The sequence below is a fragment of the Vitis vinifera genome, chromosome 6 (genome assembly GCF_030704535.1).
Source record: "Vitis vinifera cultivar Pinot Noir 40024 chromosome 6, ASM3070453v1".
NCBI classification, from domain to species: domain Eukaryota; kingdom Viridiplantae; phylum Streptophyta; class Magnoliopsida; order Vitales; family Vitaceae; genus Vitis; species Vitis vinifera.
The window spans coordinates 16901844-16920633 of NC_081810.1; the positions used below are offsets into that span (position 1 = coordinate 16901844).

An 18790-nucleotide genomic window follows, 5' to 3' on the forward strand; every position below is an offset into this window, starting at 1 on the left:
ATAAGAGTATTTCATCTTTTTTAATCAATTATTTCATTTGTTGTTTTAGAGATTTTTGGCGAGGAGATGGGTGTTGCTCATTTGGAATTTTTTTTTATTTTTTTTATATAAAATTCCATGGGGAAAAATGAGAATATAGAAGAAATATTTTATTAAAAGGATGAAATAATATTGATATTTTTTATAAAAAAAATTATTAAAAAATATTCATATATATTAAAAACTGCACCTATAATTTCATTTTGACATTTTTACCCTAATCCCTAATTCCTAATCCAAAGAGTGTTTGATATAAGATAAAAATTTAAAATTTCTTAAAGGATATTTTTGTTCAGAAGATATTATATTTCATATTTTTTAAAAGATAAACGTTTGTTTTCAAAATTTGCATTTTCAATATCTCTTTTCATCAAATAACCATTTATAAAAAAATATCTATTAATTTCTTCCTTGATCTCTCTACACCTCAATCTAAAATCATAAATTCTTTTACGAAAAAACCTCTAATGAAAATCTCTCTACACCTCTATATGAAACATAAATTATTTTACCAAAAAATCTCTAATGAAAAGATCCAAACGCCTTTGTAACCAAATATACATCACATGGTTCCTTTTCTTCCTCCATTTCTACTCTTTGTAACCCTAAGAAAACATCAGAAGAAAATTGTAAGGAATAGAGAAGTAAATAATTGTCTCCAATAACACTAAAAGTTAAAAAGGTATGATTTTTACCATTTTTTTTATTTTTTTGCATATTTTTGTTTTTTAGAGCTTAATGAAGGATTCCAACCAAGAGTATCTAACGTTTTTTAGGGTTGAATGTTCTTTCAAGTGCCCCACAATACAATTTCTAACACCTTTAAAAGTAGTCGGTGCTATAGTTCTAAACACCTCTAATGTGTCTAGTTCGACATTCTCTAGTTCATTTCTTTTACCAAATTCTAAAATATATTTAATAGTTAAGTCTTATAAAGAGAAATTAAACCAAATCTGTCATTGAAACTTTTAATTCTTGAACCAAAAATAAAAAGAACTAACAATTATGTATCAGTTAGATCGTCTCATCAAGGAACTTTAGATTGGCAACAACAAAAGTACCAGGTTTTAAGATATGAGTGTTGATTCGGTTAGAAGCTCAAAAAAGTGGTTTTATAAATAGAAGAGAAAGAATTTAAAGGATAGAAAATTAAAGAAAAGCAAACCATAGTAGAGATTCTAAGATCACTACTCTTAGGTACAAGTCATTAACAAGGATCTAAACTTGTGCTTACAACTTTAGGATCGGGCCAAAGATTTATACCAAAAGATTCTTGCTTGAATTGAACAAGAACAGTCTCAATAAGGATCATCTCACTCTAATTGCTCTTTTTAGGATCCTTGCAATTAGATAATTTAGATCAAACCTATGCTTAGTTCAAAGAATCATTAAAATAATACTTAGGTATGCTCATAAGGTTGCTTGACTTGTAGCCTTACAACCAATACAACATACAGTTTGCTCCCAATGGTAGCTTCTTGAGGTCATTGCAATCACTAATAAAAATTAAATTCTTTTAAACTAGACACAAATAAACTAATGGACAGTTGAATTGAGATATGGGGGACCTTAAATCCTCTCACCCTTGGAGTATTAAAGATTATCTAAGCATGTTGAAAATTAAGAAAAGAACTAGAAATGTAAATTTGCAAGCTAAAATTGAAAAAAAAAAGTATGGTTAATTGAAAATTTTGGAAATTCATTAAATTGAAGATTAAGGGAAGGTTAAAAAAATTAGATAAGAGTTTAAAAACTAAAACTAAGTTATTCTTACTCCTAAAGAAAGAAAACTATCTAACTATTTCTATCATCTCCTTTTACTTGTATATTCACAATCCCCTTTTTATATGCAAAATGTCCTCCTTTGTTCTAACTACTCCCAAGCCATTTCATTTGGATTTACCTATTGCCTATGCTGAGGATATGATTATGTGTCAAAGCGGTCATCATTCTTCATGTGTCAACTTGGAGTTGGTGGTTGCACCTCTTTTTCTTTGTAATTATCATAGGTTTAGTTTTGGTAATTCAATTGAAGACTTAGAGAAGAGCTTTGGTTCACTAGGTCTTCAAGAAAGACATGAGAAGTGCGCTAAGTGGCTCTGTGCTCAAGGAGGAGTACATAGTTTGAGTTTTATGCACTTAAAAGGTGCACGATTTGTGTTCGCTTCCAACTTAGGTACTTTTGTCTTTGAGAGCTCTTAAGAATGTTTTGTTGTACCAAAAATGCCTTAAAGCTTGTAGAATACTCACAAAATGTGTTAAAAATAATTTTCTAAGGTAGTAACAACAAGATAAAGTATTGGGTTAATTTTGAGTTCCTCAAACACATTAAAGTAGGCTCTCTAAAGCCATCAAAGTGTTGAGTTTGGGTTCTTATCACAATCCCCCTATAGATTGTTGCTAGTTCCTTACCAACAAAGCAAAAACTAAGAGAACTCAAACAAAAGAAAACAAAAACATTAAAAGAAATTTGTAAGATTGAGTAGCCCAAACTCAAGTCACAATGAGTAGCATTGCCCTGCTCAGTCCTTATTCCTTTTGTCTAACTTATTAACTCCTCTCACCTAGGTGTGGCTGGGTTTTTGTAGACTAAAGATCCCTTGAGTTTCATAGTTTCCATTAAGGTTTTTGTTTTCCTTGTCTTATGATTTTTCAAACTAGCACCTCCTAGTCTTAGGAGTATCGAGTTCCTAAGATTAGCCTAATGGCAAACTATCTTTTATATTGTGTTTTTCACAACTTTCTTTTTTTTTTTTTTTGAAAAAGTTAAAACCTATTAATAGCTAGTCTAAGGCACTAGGTGATAAAGCACCCCTAAGGACTTACTACCAAGCTTTAGGTGGTATAAATGAATTCCTCCAATTGCTTTTCACTACATCCTCCTATGGGATATTGGTGAAAGCAAATCTTATCATAATATTTTATCTATAATGAACTTGTCCTCTTTCACAGGTTCCCACCATTCATTTTGCTAAGGAACACAATTACCCTAACATTGGTGGCATAGTGTGTAGTGTGTGAGACTAGGTTAAAGAAAAACTTTCAATGAAACTCCCTTTTTTTTTCCTTCAAGTCTATTAAGGTTTTTTAAATGAGCAAGATTAAGTTACCCAATGGTTCATGCATTTTTGGTTTAATGAGTTTTGAAAATGTTTTACAATTAAGTTTTATGAAAATAAATTAAACCAAATCTATAGTTGAAACCTTCAATTCTTGAATAATAATAATAAATAAAAAACTAACAATTGTGTAACAGTTAGGTTGTCTCCATAGGGAACTTTAAACAGACGATGATAGAGGATACAAGCTTTTAGGGAATGAGTGCTAGTTGGACACTCTAAAAAATGATTTTGATAAAAAGAAGAGAAGGGGAATTTAAAAGATAAAAAATTAAAGGAAAACAAACTCCAAAAGTAAAAAATTTACTAGGATTCCTACTCTCTAGTTTAACTCATCAGTATGGCTTTAAACTTGTGTTTGCGGCTTTAGGATCAAGCCAAAGGTTTATACTAAGAAGGCTCTAGCTTGACATGAGTTAGAGATACCTCAATAGGGATTTGTCTTAATCTAATTGCTTTTTTTTTAGATCCTTGTAATCATATAATCTACATGGGTTCATTTTCATATTAGCAGGCCTATGCTTAATTTACAAAACCATCAAAATTAAACCTATATATGTTCCCATGGTTGCTTGACTTGCAACCCTTATAACCACTATAACATACATTTTTCTCCTCATTATTACTCTTTGTGGTCATTACAACCACTAATTGAGGTTAGATTCTTTTAAATTATGCACAACTAAACTATTAGTGAGTAGAACTGAGGAATGAGAAAACCTCTACTCCTCTCATCCCTTAGAGTTTTAAATACTACCTAAGAATGTTGAAATAAAAAAAAATGAAAATTTGCAAGCTAAAACTAGAAAACTATAATTGCTCTAAAGTCATCCTATTTGGAACTACCGCATGCCCATGCTGAAGACCTAATAATATTAGGGCAATTATTATTTTTGATGTGTTAACTTGAAGTTGGTAGCTACACCTATTTTTCTATGTAATCAACATTAGGTTGATTTTGATGGTTCTATTGGGGTCCTTGAGGCTCAAATGGTTGTGTTGCCTTTGTAAGTGTTGTAAACCCTAAAATTTATCCTAGTGTCTTTTTTACCTAAGGTTTCAAGCTTATTTTTTTATTCATAAATTTTAAACCCATTGGATTAGAAATTTTAAGCCCTCTTACCCTTAGCCTATACAATTTTATTAGTATTTTTATTATTATTTTATTTTTTGGTTTTGTTTTATATTTTGGAGAAAATGGATAGAATTGGAAAGGAAAATAAAAAATTTTAAGAGAAAAATCATATTATTTTTTAAAGAAGAAAATAAGAATTTTGAGCATATGAATAAGATTTTTTAAGAAAAAAAAATTAGAATTTTTTAAAAGAGGAAATAATTTTATTTTTTTTTTAAGAAAATGAAAGAGAATATTTTTTAGGAAACAAAAAAAAAAATCTTTTTAATAGGTCCTTTTCTTTCTTTTGGGGGGCTAACTTCATCTACAAGGAATATATAAGGGAGTTTATATAAGCTTCTCTGTGGGCCTAAGTGACTTAAGCCCACTTTGGCCCTAATTAATTATTAGTTATTAGGCCCTAATTAATTCATTCGCACAATTTAGAAAAACCATTCATAAGCTCTTATATAACCTTGCATATTTTCCAAAACACCATTATGTACACATATGAATAAAGGACTCAACTATCCCTTAAATAATGTGTCACCAAGGAATATGAGCTCGAGTAGGGACCATTAATGTCCATAGGAAAGTACCGACTCTCTCGATCCAATTTTGAAGTTGACTCAAAATCCTATTATAGAGAGTCAAATGCACTCCAATATCTTATGATATTAAATCGAGATAGAAACTTAGGTCCTTAACCTACTGACAACTGAATGTAAGCTCCTCATAAATTGGTGTTTGTAATCTAACAAAATAAATGCTATCAATCTCTCAATATTACATATATCATCCTTAAGTCTCAAATCATCTTATTATATGATCAACTTATATATTTTATTTCTCTAAGGCATATATTAAATTCCACTTCAAGAATTATTGTGATCACAAATTTCATAATCACAAGTCCTTAGGATCACCCAAAGACACTCTATCTCAAACCTATAAGATATCATGGTGCCTATCTTGAAAATATATGTTGCCACTTGTCCTAAAACAAGCATCCATAGGTGCAAGTCATTGAAAACCTCATCACTAGCTCAATATTCTCTCAAGATTGAGAGCCCATGTAGCATAGGAGTTTAGAGAAGTCATGAATACCCAATAGCTAATGTCATGGCTCACCATAGGTTTTGTCCAATATATAACCATACATATTAATGCACTCATCATGGTAATTTCATCCCGATGAACAATATAAGCCATCCCTTCAAATAGGAGGTAGTGAGCAACAACCTTAAATGGACGTAAGTCCATGAACTAATTGTGAATAAGTCATCAACTTGCAAAGAACTATGATTTGGATATTTTGTACAACTCCTAATGCATCCTAGTCATGTACAATATAAGTGATACAGACTTGAATGTTCAACATAGATAATGCATAAATGGCATAATGAAAAGAGAATTAGAATCATAATATAAATATTAATGAAATCTAATTATTATTATATCATATCATGCTTTAAAGGGTTGTATCCCAATAGTTACCATGAAATAAAATTCACTCATCCATTCATAGAAGTAAAATACTTGTACTTAGAATTATTTTACATTATAACTCACAAAAACCACTAAAGTTGAAATCTTTGGAGGAACTCAAAGATTTAAGAGCCAATTTCCAAGTAACTTTACAAATATTTTATAAAAATAATCAATTTAACAAAATTTCAAATTTTACTCTGAAAACTGCAGTTTAGTTTAAAGGAAAACTAGGATTGACTTGAAAATGCACTAGAGATTAGCAAGTCAAGAATTGAATACACTAAAAGGGTTTTGAATGAGAGATTTGGGTAGGCAAGTAATCAAATAATCAAGGTTTCTTATATATAAAAACTCTTAAACACAACAATATATAGATGAGCAGTTCAGAAAACCCAAAATCCATTACTTGGGCTTAACATGTCGAGCAACCAATTTGACCAATTAGTTCAATCGATTAACTAGTTGTTAGACATTTAATGCCCCATGAGGTAATTGTTGAGAATCTAAAGCTCAACCTATTGAACAAGACCGGTCAAGGCTCTTATCTCAACCAACAAAAATATCCTTATGAACCTCCAAGGCGCACAAAGTGTGCCTCAACCAATCAAATTCAACAACTCAATAGGTTCCTTCTTGCCTCAATCGATTGCATTGTAAATATAGTAATTTTTATTGGATTAAGGTCTGAAACACCCAAAAAGGCTTCTAAAACACCAAATACATTAACCAAGATCTTTTACTTATTTGACCTCATTTTCCTTTAACTTTTGTTGAAAACTTAAAACAATTAACCCGGTTGAACAATTAGTAACCTTAACCTTATTTTGTTATTATTAAAACTCAATTAAGAGAAATATTGCACTAACAATTTTAAATAAAATATTTTTTAATAGTTATCATTTATTAAAATCTTATTATTTATTTTTAAAAACTAAATACAATTTATAGATTCATTAAAATATTAATATCCATCTTTTATAATGCTTAGTAAAATATTATCATCTTTTAAAAAGTATATAATTTATTTTTTCTTATTATCACATTATTTATTGAAACAATTATCATCCATTTATTTTGCATTTATTCCTTATAGTTTAATAATCATTTAGGTAATTTTTTTTTGTAAAATTTTAAAATCTTATGATTCATTACTAAAAACTTTCAAATTTATTTATTTATTTTTCATGAGGAATATAATTCTAATATTTATCTAAAATTTTGATAATCTATAAACTTTTTTTTATAAAAGATAAAACAAATATATTTTTCAAAAAGATGAATGCGTTTAACAAGATGGATGAGTTTGTAAACAAAAAAAAAACAAGGTGCATTCAGCAAAATGAGAACATGTTACTTTTTCATTTTGTACTTTTCACCCGAATTGCAAAAAAATTACACCACCAAACATGTATTTTTCTCAAAAATGAACACCAAGGATATGTTTGATTCTCCATATTTGAGGGAATATGCAAAAAAAAATTAAAATAAAAATAAAAAGTAAAGAAAAATAAAAAAAAATATATATTTATATATTATTTCAAATTTATTTCACTTATTTGACTGATGTAAAGATTAAATAATTTGAAAAAATATAAAATTTTACCTAATTTTAATTATATTTTTTTATTTTCTATAATATAATTAAACATGAGAAAATTATTTTTTTAAATACTTTTTTCTTTCCTTAATATTTTTCAGAACCAAACATAACTTAAATAATAACTTTTCCTTAAAAATAATGTTAATAAATTTGAAGTTCAACTCGACTACCATGAAAGAAAATTCACTCGTTAATTCACAAAAGTCAAAAACATATACTTAGAATTATTTTACGGTAGTTTTCAACTAAATATATTTAGTCCACTTAAGTTTGAAATTTAATCATATATCTCTTTTATTTTTTTCATTTCTTAGTTTTACTACCTCATTTTTCACTCATATATGACATTTTCAAACGAGGTTAGATACATTTAGCCAAATTGTCCAAGAATGTTAATAAAATTAACCCTTATTTTAAATAATAACCCATAAAACCCTATAAAGTTTTGCAAATATTTCCTTTGCAAAACTTATGTATTTAACAAAATTTCAAATCTCACTTCTAAAAATTCAAAATCACTTAAAATTATTTTTAAACTAAGGTAGTGTTTATTTATTTAATTAATTTTGAATAGAATTTAAAACTAAATAGTGTTTAATAGTATTAAGTATTAAATAGTTTATTTTTATAATATTTTATTTTTATTAAACATTAAAAAGTAAAAAATAAAATAAAAAACTAACACATTACTTTTTCCATTTAAAAAAAACCAATTATTTGACTTTTTCTATTCAACCAAAAACTCATAATGAGTCATGAAAAAATAGAAAAACAAATAAATTAAATTTAAAAGCAAATTGTTTTTAACAAAAAGCTAAAAAAATAAACACCCTCTAACATGATATAAATGTTCCATTCAAAAATGATTTTTTTTGTTTGGCAATATATTTAAAAAATATATTATCAAAAATAAGAATCAAGACTAGAATAAAAATTCTTTTACTAGAATCACTCATGGGCTCTTAACAAAGAAAACCCAAATAAATAAAAAAGAAAAAAAAAGAGGAACTCAACTTCTAAACGCATTTCCACATGATTTCTTTATGCTTCAATTTTCAGAAATGGAGCAAGGCTTCACAAAACATTCAAAAAAATAAAATGATGTAAGAATCTGAGTTCATATTTTACTAAGAAAATCCTGTCTGGATTCTCAGTACAACAAAATTTTCACAAAGAACAAAACTGCTACAAAGGTGACAACAACCTTACAGTCATATCCAAATATGTGCAGTATCTCTTGTACATTTTTCTGTGTCTAAGTACCAATTACAACTATTTGAATGCATCTACCAATGAGGAAACCAAAATACACCCATCATACCAAGTTTGTGGCTCCGGCTGTTGCCTTGTGAGTGTGACCGGGATTTGATGAATGCTTCATAATGTGATATTCTACCCTAGGCGATGGGGTCCTAGGAATGTCCTTTGATGTGGGAAGTCGCTCCAGTGCGGCTAGAACATCTGTCATAAGTGGCCGGTTTTTGGGGTCTGTGTGGAGGCACTGCAATGCAAGTGATGCTGCAGCTTGAGCTCCTTTCTTCGAGTACTGACCACCCAACCGAGTATCCATGATTCTCAGAACTCGCCTGTTGTCACTAAGAAAAGGTTTTGCCCAGTCTACTAGAGTTTCTTCAACACCCCCAGCCTTCTCATCATCCATTGCTCTTCTACCTGATAGCAGCTCTAACAAGACTACCCCAAAGCTATATACATCACTCTTTGGGGTTAAATGACCTGTTTTCGGTTTGAACCAATTCATCAAGAGGAGAACAACTCCCAGGTAGAGACCAAATATGTATGAAAAAAGGGTGACTCAAGTATTCCTGTTCATTATTTCAACATTTTAAGAGATACAAATAGAGGGCTAACCTGTTGCAACATATTCAGGGGCAGCATAACCCCGAGTTCCCACAACTCTGGTTGAAACATGAGTGTTATCTCCAGTAGGACCATCCCTTGCTAAGCCAAAATCTGAAAGCTTTGCTTTAAAATCCTAGGAAGAATTTTCATACAAAGTTTGATCAGTGGTACATTTTGTAATGATACAACATATATCATTACTTTAATTTCCCTGGCATACCGAATCAAGCAGAATGTTGGAAGCTTTTAAATCACGGTAGATTACGTTAGCATCTAAACTATGTAAGAAGGATATTCCTTGTGCAACATCAATAGCGATACTCATCCGTGTAGCCCAAGTTATTGGTTGAACACCTTCTGCAGAAAGAAAAAAATAATTACAGCCCATTGCAAAAATGATATCCATCATAATTTGATCTAGGTAAGCAAATAAAGGTGAAATAAGTGTAGATCCATCGTCCTAGGAACTAATTTGACATTACACTAATTGCACCAGGGTCCCCTGCCTTAGTATCCCCAACTTTGGGCACTAATGATCAAAGATACCGCATCCTATTTTCTGAAGGTCCAGATGTGTTACTTGGGTATATAACTTGATTCTAAATTAAACTTAAACAAGTACAACTCTTGATTGAGGAGCAAGTAAAGAGCCCATATTATACCAATCTTTACTAGTCAGATACTCCAGGGCCAGATTATTCAGGTTACTGCATCACCATTTTAATCAACAACAGGAGAATTTGGCAGAAGTTAATATATAGGAAGTTCTAAGTTTTTGGAAAGTTCCTAAATCATTTCTCTCTGAATTGGCTTCTGGGATTGTTATACAGTAGTCTAGTAAGTGTTTGAAATTTATGTATTTTTGGAATTCCTACCACTACAGATATCTATTTTTAATTTTGGAAGTTTTTGTTTGAGTGCTAGGGCTAGAAGTTTTAGCTCATAGAAAGAAGTTGCTAACCAGGCAATTGCTGCATAAGCAGAATTATCTTCACAGAGAATATACTAGAGGAACTTCTTAATCCTTGCTTTATTGTAGCTTGAGACAGAGACTATTGTTAATTCCTTGCTTTATAGTCAGTACAAAAGAGAATCACGCTATCAGTAGTGTCAACAAAGCAAGGAAACTACCGGCATATATATAACCTTTGACAATGAAGATCATTGAGAGAAAACAAACTTACTTTTGAATAAATGATTTTCCAAACTTCCCTTTGACATAAACTCATATACCAGAAGTCTATTCTCAGACTCTGAGCAATACCCGATGAGTTTCACGAGATTTTCATGGTGAAGCTGACCTAAGTAGTTTACTTCCGCCTGCCAAATTTGAAAATGTCAAAAAAAAAAAAAAAAAAAAAAGGGTGCTTCAGATAATAACCAGCAAGGCCAAAAGGAAGAAGACAGCTTGAACTTAAGAGTCCACACTACACATACAAGCCATTCCTTGTGGCCTTGAAAGCTTTCTGTCTTGAGTTTCTTGATGGCCACTACCATCCCCGTCCCAGGTTTGGTGGGAGCTAAAGTGTTCTCATCAAGCCAGCCTTTGAAAACACACCCAAATCCTCCCTCACCAAGAAGGCTTTCTGAGCGGAAGTTCTTGGAGGCATTCTTGAGATCATTGAAGCTAAAGTCCTTGACACTATTGGAGGCAGATATATCACTTTTGGATGATACCAAAATTTTGTTCAAGGTTCCAAAAGGTGTATGCTGGCTGGAAGAAGTTGAATCCTTATTTGCCTTACTGGGAGGCTTTGTACGATCTGAAGAGGCAAAATGGAAAAGCATAAGACAACTAGGAGATTCATTGCCAACATGTTATGCAATGGAAGAAAGAAGCCAAGGTTATGAAGAAAGATACAAACAAATATTAGGAAGTGCATACTGCTGAAGAACCATAGCTAGAAGGAATAAGCATGAAAAATACTCTAAATTTATTTTTTTCAGTAAGATATCTACCATCTAGGAACTGCATACAAATAATAAATGTAATTGGATTGCAACTTGTAACTCATTCAGAGTTCAAACTGCCCAATCCAAAACAGCACCAGCAAGAGCTGCAATATTTGTATATGGGAATGTGTTCAAACAATTATATTCCTGCTATGATTATGAAATTTGTTAAATGGGATAAGGCTTCCCTATGGCCCAAGAAGACCTCCTAATTGATGTATCAGATGCGGCTGATACATTGTAACTGAGTCTGATGCACCATAATCACATATTGTTTGGCCAAAAGCAGAAAAAGATTTATAGGAGACAGCAGAAAACATCGTTTTTCAGTGTTCAAACTAAGATTAAGCCTGGTCCTACAGAGCTTATATGACCTAAACTATGTTGGTTATATTTGATTACATTACTTTCAACCATAGTAACACCCAAATTTTTTAGCCCCTGCAAAATTCCCAGAACAGAGAACCCACAGCTTCAGGCATCTTTGGATGAATTCAAACTAAGTTTTCATTGTTGACATGTACCAATTGCAGAGTACAATTTTTTAACAAACCACTGAAATCTACCCCTACAAGCTTATATGCAGGCCAAGATTTATGTCATAATGATATAAAAAATGCAAATCCTAAATATTTTATCTAGGTTCTCCTTCACCATGACAAACACAGAGGAAGAGGATTGGATATAACAAAAGCTGATTAATTTTGGGTTTATTCATGGTTACTCTAAAAGCTCACAAGTACCAGACCCACAACTCCCTCCAAATCCTAATAACCAAAAATCAAAAAACCCCATAAAGCTCAATCTGAGAACTGGTAATCCCACAACTCTTCACAGATTACAACCACAGTTTCACCCGAATCCAGATAAATAAGGAGAAGAAAAAAAGAGGGGAAAAAGAGACAACCCATAAACCTCAATATGGGACCTGCTGAACCCACAAAAGATAAGACACTTTACAAAAGAAACTAAAAGTAAAACCCCAGTATTCATAGTTGTATAAAGTAAATTCAGAAAACAGAAAGAAAAATCCAGAAGAAAATTTGTCTCAGCTTCATCCAAATTGTAAATTAAAAGGGAAAAGAGGGAAAAAACCATAAGCCTCGATACAAAAACTGCTAAACCCACAAAGTACAAGACAATCAACAAAAGAAAAGGAAAATGAAAGCTCATCAACAAAAGCAAAATAAAAAATCCCAAAATAAAAAACCAACGACAAAGTATGAGAAATCAAAGTACCAGACTGGACAGAAAAGTGAGTCGAAGAAGCATGGGCACATTTAGCAGGTCTTCTGCAGCAATTCCCCATAGATGAAGCCGTGTGTAAGCCACCAAGTCTCTTTGGAAATGGGTAAGTCTTGTAGAAAACAGACAACCCAGTTAAAGGGGCGCTTGGAGAAGAAAATATGAATATCCATCCATATGTCCATGAGGGGCAAGCAACAGCTGGTCAAGCCCTGTGAATCTTCCAAGTTGAAAAAACAATACTAGTGCAATCGTTATGGCCCCCACATATATCAATATTTTGACTCTCTCTCTCTCTCTCATCCCTAATACCCGTCCATATAATAATGCAAAAGGATTTGGTGCGTACTTAGCTTCAAAGCTTCCAATATTGATTACCATGTCAATACTTTCAGATTATAGTATACTTAGTGATTATTTTTCTGGGTAATCGTTGTTTTTTCTTCATCTCAATCTCTCTCTGAACGTGGGTACAGTTGTCCCATCAGCGTGTCACTCTTGTCAGCTACCATGGCTCTGTCCTCATTCTTAGATTTCATTTTCTTTCCTTCCGTTCCTAGATTTTAAAATTTTGATTAAAATAAATTCCTTTTTTTAAGTTTATTCAAATTAGTATGTGATATTTAACTGCCAAAAGTTTTATTTACAATAATAATAATAATAATAATAATAATAATAATAATAATAATAATAATAATAATAATAATAATAATATGATCTATATTAACAAAACAAACCTCTAAATTAAGTGTATGTTTGGATGTAGTTTTTGTTTTTAAAATTAGAATATTTACTATAAAAATATATATTTGTCTTTTTAAAAAAAAATCATTTTAGAAAATTTAAAATTTGAGATAATATTTTTTTTATTTAATTTTTTTTCAAGATAATTTTCAAAGAGTTTTTAAATTTTTTTATATATAAAATTAGTATTGTTTTCTAATTTTAAAAATAGAAATAGAAAGTGTATACAAATAAATATTAAATTATTATACAAAATATTTAAATTAAAAAGAGAAAACATATAGTTAGGAATATTAATTTCCTCACATCTTTAAACATACCATCATTTTGCTTCTAAACCCCCAAGGGAAGTTTCCAATTTTTGGCTTAAATGACCAATAAGTTTGGTTGTTTGAGTTAAGATAGTTTTTACCTTTTTATAGTGAAATATTGTATTTACAATATTTATAGAATATAAATAAAAAATAAAGAAAATAAAAAGAAGGATTTAAAATTGATAAATCATTTTTATTTATTATTTCAAACTCATTACACTTATTTTTCATTTTTATGCAAAAATTTAAAAATTTAAAAAATAATACATTTCTAACTAATTTTAATTATATTCTATTAAATCAAATATGAAAAAAAAATCATTTTTCTTAATATTTTAATTTTCTAAAAAAAAAAAATTTGCACCCATGTTTTTCTAATTTTTGCCTTCAAAATTTTAAAATAAAACATAAATCAAGGTTACTAAACACATGGTTTTCAAAATTGTTACCAAAAAAAGAAAAGAAAAGAAAAAACAATAACCTTAGTCAATTTTGGTGGGTGCAACATAATAACCTTGGTCAATTTTTGTGGGTTAGACATAAGTAGATAACTTTTTAGTAGAAATTGTGAATAATAAAAAGGTTTTAATTATAAAAAATATAATAAGAAATGTTTCAAATTGTGAGAGGATTACAGACTATTTGAAATAGTTTTCTATTTTTAAAAATAAAAAATTATTTTAAAACATTTCTAAAACAATTTTTAAAAATAAAGTAAAATAGAAAATAATTTTCAGAGAACATATATGAGATATGGTTTTTAAAAACAAAAAATATAAAATATGAGTTATGTTTAACCATATTTCCTAAAACTTGTTTTTAAAAACTATTTTTAAATTAAAGAATAAAAAATAGTTTTAAAAAATATGGTGAAAGGGGCCTTAATATTCGATATTATAAATGGTCAAAATTATAGTATTAAATACCTCTTATAATATTCAAAACTATACCATCAGACTTTTTTTTTTTCGTATTTAGAATATATTTTTGGGATATTGTATAAAATTCAATATTATATCTTTGGACATTTCTTTAACATTTAGAAGTATATTTTTGGGACATTACAAGTCTAGACCTGAAATTCTAGACATCTGTCAATGGTCTTAAAACAAGCATTGAAAATGAGAAATATAAGTATTAAAAACCATACCCCTTCACTTTTAATATCATTGAAGAGGATAATTTGCTTGTAAATCATTAAAAAACACTCTAGGGTTTTTTTTTTTTGAAGTTTTTCCGGTTTTCCTAAGGTTGAAAATGGAAGAAGAGGGAGATAGGGGTATGAATTTGTAAGGATAAAACAGTCTTTTCTCACTTAGGGTTATTTTTGTCCATAAAAATTGAAACTTAGGCTAGGACATGGCAATTTTTCATATGTAGGTTAATTTAAGACTATATTTTAATAGGAATCATACAAAGCTTGCAAGTTAGTTTTTTAAATGTATGTACTTAAAAGATTATTATCTTTAATTTTACATAAAATTATATACTAATAAAATTATTAAAATTTTTCTTTAAGGCATTTAAAAAAAAATGCATTTAGGGTATAATTATTTCTAATTTTAGAACAAATTATATGATAGATTTTTCATTTATAGACATTTTAACATTCATATGTTATACATCACTATTGTTGGTTTGGTAAAGATGAATAAATATGTGAATTTTAATTTCTAATTTTAAAAATTAGAAATAAAAAAAGTTTTGACAATTTTAAATTTTTAGTTTTTACCATCAAATTAAAAAATAAATCATAAAAAACAAAAGACATGATTGACCATGTTTCTTAAAATTTGTTTTTAAAAATTGTTTTTTATTCTTTAACTTAAAAACAGCTTTTAAATAAGTTTTAGAAACATGATTAAATCGGACCATGTTTTCTTTTTGTTTTTAAATATGATGAAAACAACTCCTATTTGTTCTCTAAAAATTATTTTATATTTCACTTTATTTTTAAAAATTGTTTTCAAAGCACAACAATTAAACAATATTAGAAATTTTTTAAAACACTTTTCTATTTTTTTTAAAAATTATTTTAAAATCACATGGTCAAATGTACTTATAATTTTCAAGTTTTGTTTTAAAATTTTAATTAAAAAAATAAAAATTTAAAAACAAAAATGCAACCAAATACACCCTAAAATGATTGAAATTTGACTTTTCAACTCAAGAAAACTCTAGATGATCCCAACTTTGAAATTATAAGGGTCAGGGGCCACACTTATTTTCTCAAAAACAGACCATTAAAATGAAACCTAAGGCCATTGCCTAGAGAAGTCAAAAACCCAAACTAGAGTGTGAACATTAAATGATTCTCCACCAAATCTAAATCTTAAAATTATTTCCTCTAATTTTATTTATTCTAGGCAATTTTTGTATTCAATTTGACCACGTTTTTTTTTTTTTTTTCTTTTTCATATATATATATATTCTTTGAAAAATTATTTGGAGTGGTATATGGTATATATACTTTATAATAAAGATGTTATTTTATAAAGACATCATGGTAGGTCCATTCCTTTTCAAGTGACTCCTAGAGAGTTTCATTTTTATATATTTAGGTGGTTGACATAGTCCTTTGGAAATATTAAAAAACAAGTAGGAGGATGGTCTTTTAACTCCCATGCATTTAAGTTGCGTTTGGTTGTAGGTCAAAGTTGGAGGAAAAGTCCTAGATGGGTGCTGTCAATTTGAACATCTATTGGTTTGTTGACCCCCAACTTTCAACCCTTGTGACTTAAACCCTAAGAACTTGGCTTAAATCTCTCCACATCAAATAGGGACGATCCATCATCAAGATTTTATAATTTTTCTCTGTTAAATTGAGAAAATTGAAACAAAACTTTATGTCATAAATGAATCCCTAAGTCAAATTCTAGCAAGGTTAGAAGGGCTTTTTGTTCAATATTCAAAGTGGGCATTTTTTTTTTAATATTTGATGAAATTAAAAATTATTCTTAAATTTTTTTATGAATTGCTTAAAATAATTTTTGAACTAGCATTAGGGAAAAGTAATTTTTTTAATTTTATTTTATGTTATTTAACATTTTATAAAAAAATATTATATCTTTTTTTTTTAAAAAGTATTGTTGAATCAATTAATTAATTGATTTGAAGAGAGAAAATTCCACTCCTTATATTATTAATTAGATGTGTTCAATTGAGGAAACAAGAAGTGACCTCATATGATACATGTGTTGCTTTCATCATCTTTCTTAATTTGCTTTCATTTTATTTATAAGATAAATTGTTATTCAATTAGGTTTGGAGATCATAATAAAGTAGGGTTTTTTTTTTTTTTATTTATTTATTAGGGATTGGTAGGTTTTATGGGGTACCCACCCTCTCAAATTTACATTAATTGCAAAAACCAATTTGCATACCATAGCTAATGGGCTTGGAAGAATTGGGAGGGGCTGACTAAGTCCCTGATTGAAGGGCAAGATTAATGGGGAGTTGGTTGTGAGGATGAGGTTAGACTGCCTCCCAAGTGCAAAATTGTAGATTAGAGCAAATTTAGACTCTTAAGATGAAGATCAAAGATGAGTTGGTGGCATATAAAAGGAGACGTGCACCCTAAAAATGTACCAGCTTTATTGGGTCAAAGGAATTCAAAAAAATATGGTGGGAGTTATTCACCCTCCCACTAATTCATACTTGTGATAAGAAATAGTCAACATGGCAGGGTTGCCCTCCCCACGTTGGGTCATTCCCACCATTCTTATTCCCAGACCCTTGAACCTAGTTTCACTTTCATGCATGCATTTGCTGGTATTTGAGAATGTTTAATTTATTCTTAAAACATTTTAAAATAGTTTTTTGTTGTTTGGAATATAAAATAGTTTATAATTGGAAAAACATTTTTGATAAGTTTTCTGATGAAGTTTAGAAAGTGAAGGAGAAAGAAATAAAATCTCTCTTATATTGTTTCTAAAGATTACAATATATATTCTTTTAGTTATAGTTTCCTTGATTTTATTTTATTGACTATGGGAAATAAAATAAAAGAAAGAAAAGTACAACTAATGAAGAATATACAACAAGAAGGCATGAAAATTAGGAAATCAAAGCGGAGAATTAATGGTAATAAGAGAATATGTTAACAACAAATTGTGACAATCAAGTGTATTCTTAACATTCGCCATTAAAGATGACATGTGAAGATTTTGAACACCTATCTTAATAAGGAAATCATGGAATAGGTATGGCTTAAGAGCTTTGTAAAAATATCGGCTAATTGTTGTTTGAAGCGAATAAAACTAATACGAATTACTCCTTGTTAGATCCTTTCATGAACCAAATGACATCATATTTCAATGTGTTTGGTATGTTCATAAAAGGTTGGACTGGCTGCAATATGTAAGGTGGCTTTGTTGACACAATAAAGATGAGCTGGTTGCAAGTGATGAATTCCAAGATCTTTTAATAAGTATAATAGCCAATTAATTAACTTTACAATAGGTTGTTGCCATTGCCCTATACTCTGCTTTAGTGGAAGAGCAAGAAGTGGTTGATCGCTTCTTTGATTTTCATGAAATGGGAGAATTTCCAAGCAAAAACAATATCTTGTGGTTGAACGACGAGAATTGAGACAACTTGCCTAATCTGAATCATAGTAGGCATGAAGTTGCAACGAACTAGATGTTGAAAGAAGAATTCCTTAGCCGGGACAACTCTTTAAATAATGTAAAACTTATATTACAGTAAGATAGTATGGTTGATGAGGTTGCCTTAGAAATTGGCTAAGAATTTGAATACAATAGATAATGTCTAGTTGTGTTATCGTGAGATAAAACAAACGACCAACCGAGTGCCTGTAAGATGTTGGATATGAAATAGGTTCTCCATTGTTCTTACTCAATCAAAGATTTTGCTCCATTGGATTCGTTGAAGAACGTGTGCCAAGGAAACCAAACTCTTTAAGTAACTCAAGGACATATTTTCATTGGCTTAGATCTTCTAAGTTTTGTTCGAACAATTTCTATACCAACAATTTCTATACCAAGGAAATATTTTAGAATATCAAGATCTCGCACTTTGAAATGATTGTGAAGAGTCACCTTTAGATTTTGAATCTCCTCAAGATTATCACTTGCAATAATAATGTCATAGACATACATAAGGATAAAAGTAAGAGAGTTGTTGGCCATTTTTGTAAATAGGGAATTATCCGCCTTTGATTATTGGTAACTGACTCCTAATAGCTTATTAAAAAGCTTGACAAACTATTGATAAGAAGCTTACTTGAGACCGTAGAGGGACTTTTGAAGCTTACAAATGACATTTTTAGTGTCATGATGTTGAAAACCTT

General features: G+C 29.6%; 1 protein-coding gene across 1 annotated transcript; it reads right to left on the minus strand.

Moving 5' to 3' along the window:
• Positions 1-8462: 8462 nt before the first annotated feature.
• Positions 8463-12715, minus strand: LOC100241109 (probable serine/threonine-protein kinase PBL18). The gene is made up of 6 exons (XM_002272274.4): positions 12416-12715; positions 10661-10986; positions 10408-10543; positions 9444-9580; positions 9233-9356; positions 8463-9097 (listed from the first exon to the last, which is right to left on the minus strand). The coding sequence occupies exons 1-6, from the start codon at positions 12483-12485 to the stop codon at positions 8679-8681; spliced, it is 1212 nt and encodes a 403-aa protein (XP_002272310.1). The 5' UTR covers positions 12486-12715; the 3' UTR covers positions 8463-8678.
• Positions 12716-18790: the final 6075 nt, after the last annotated feature.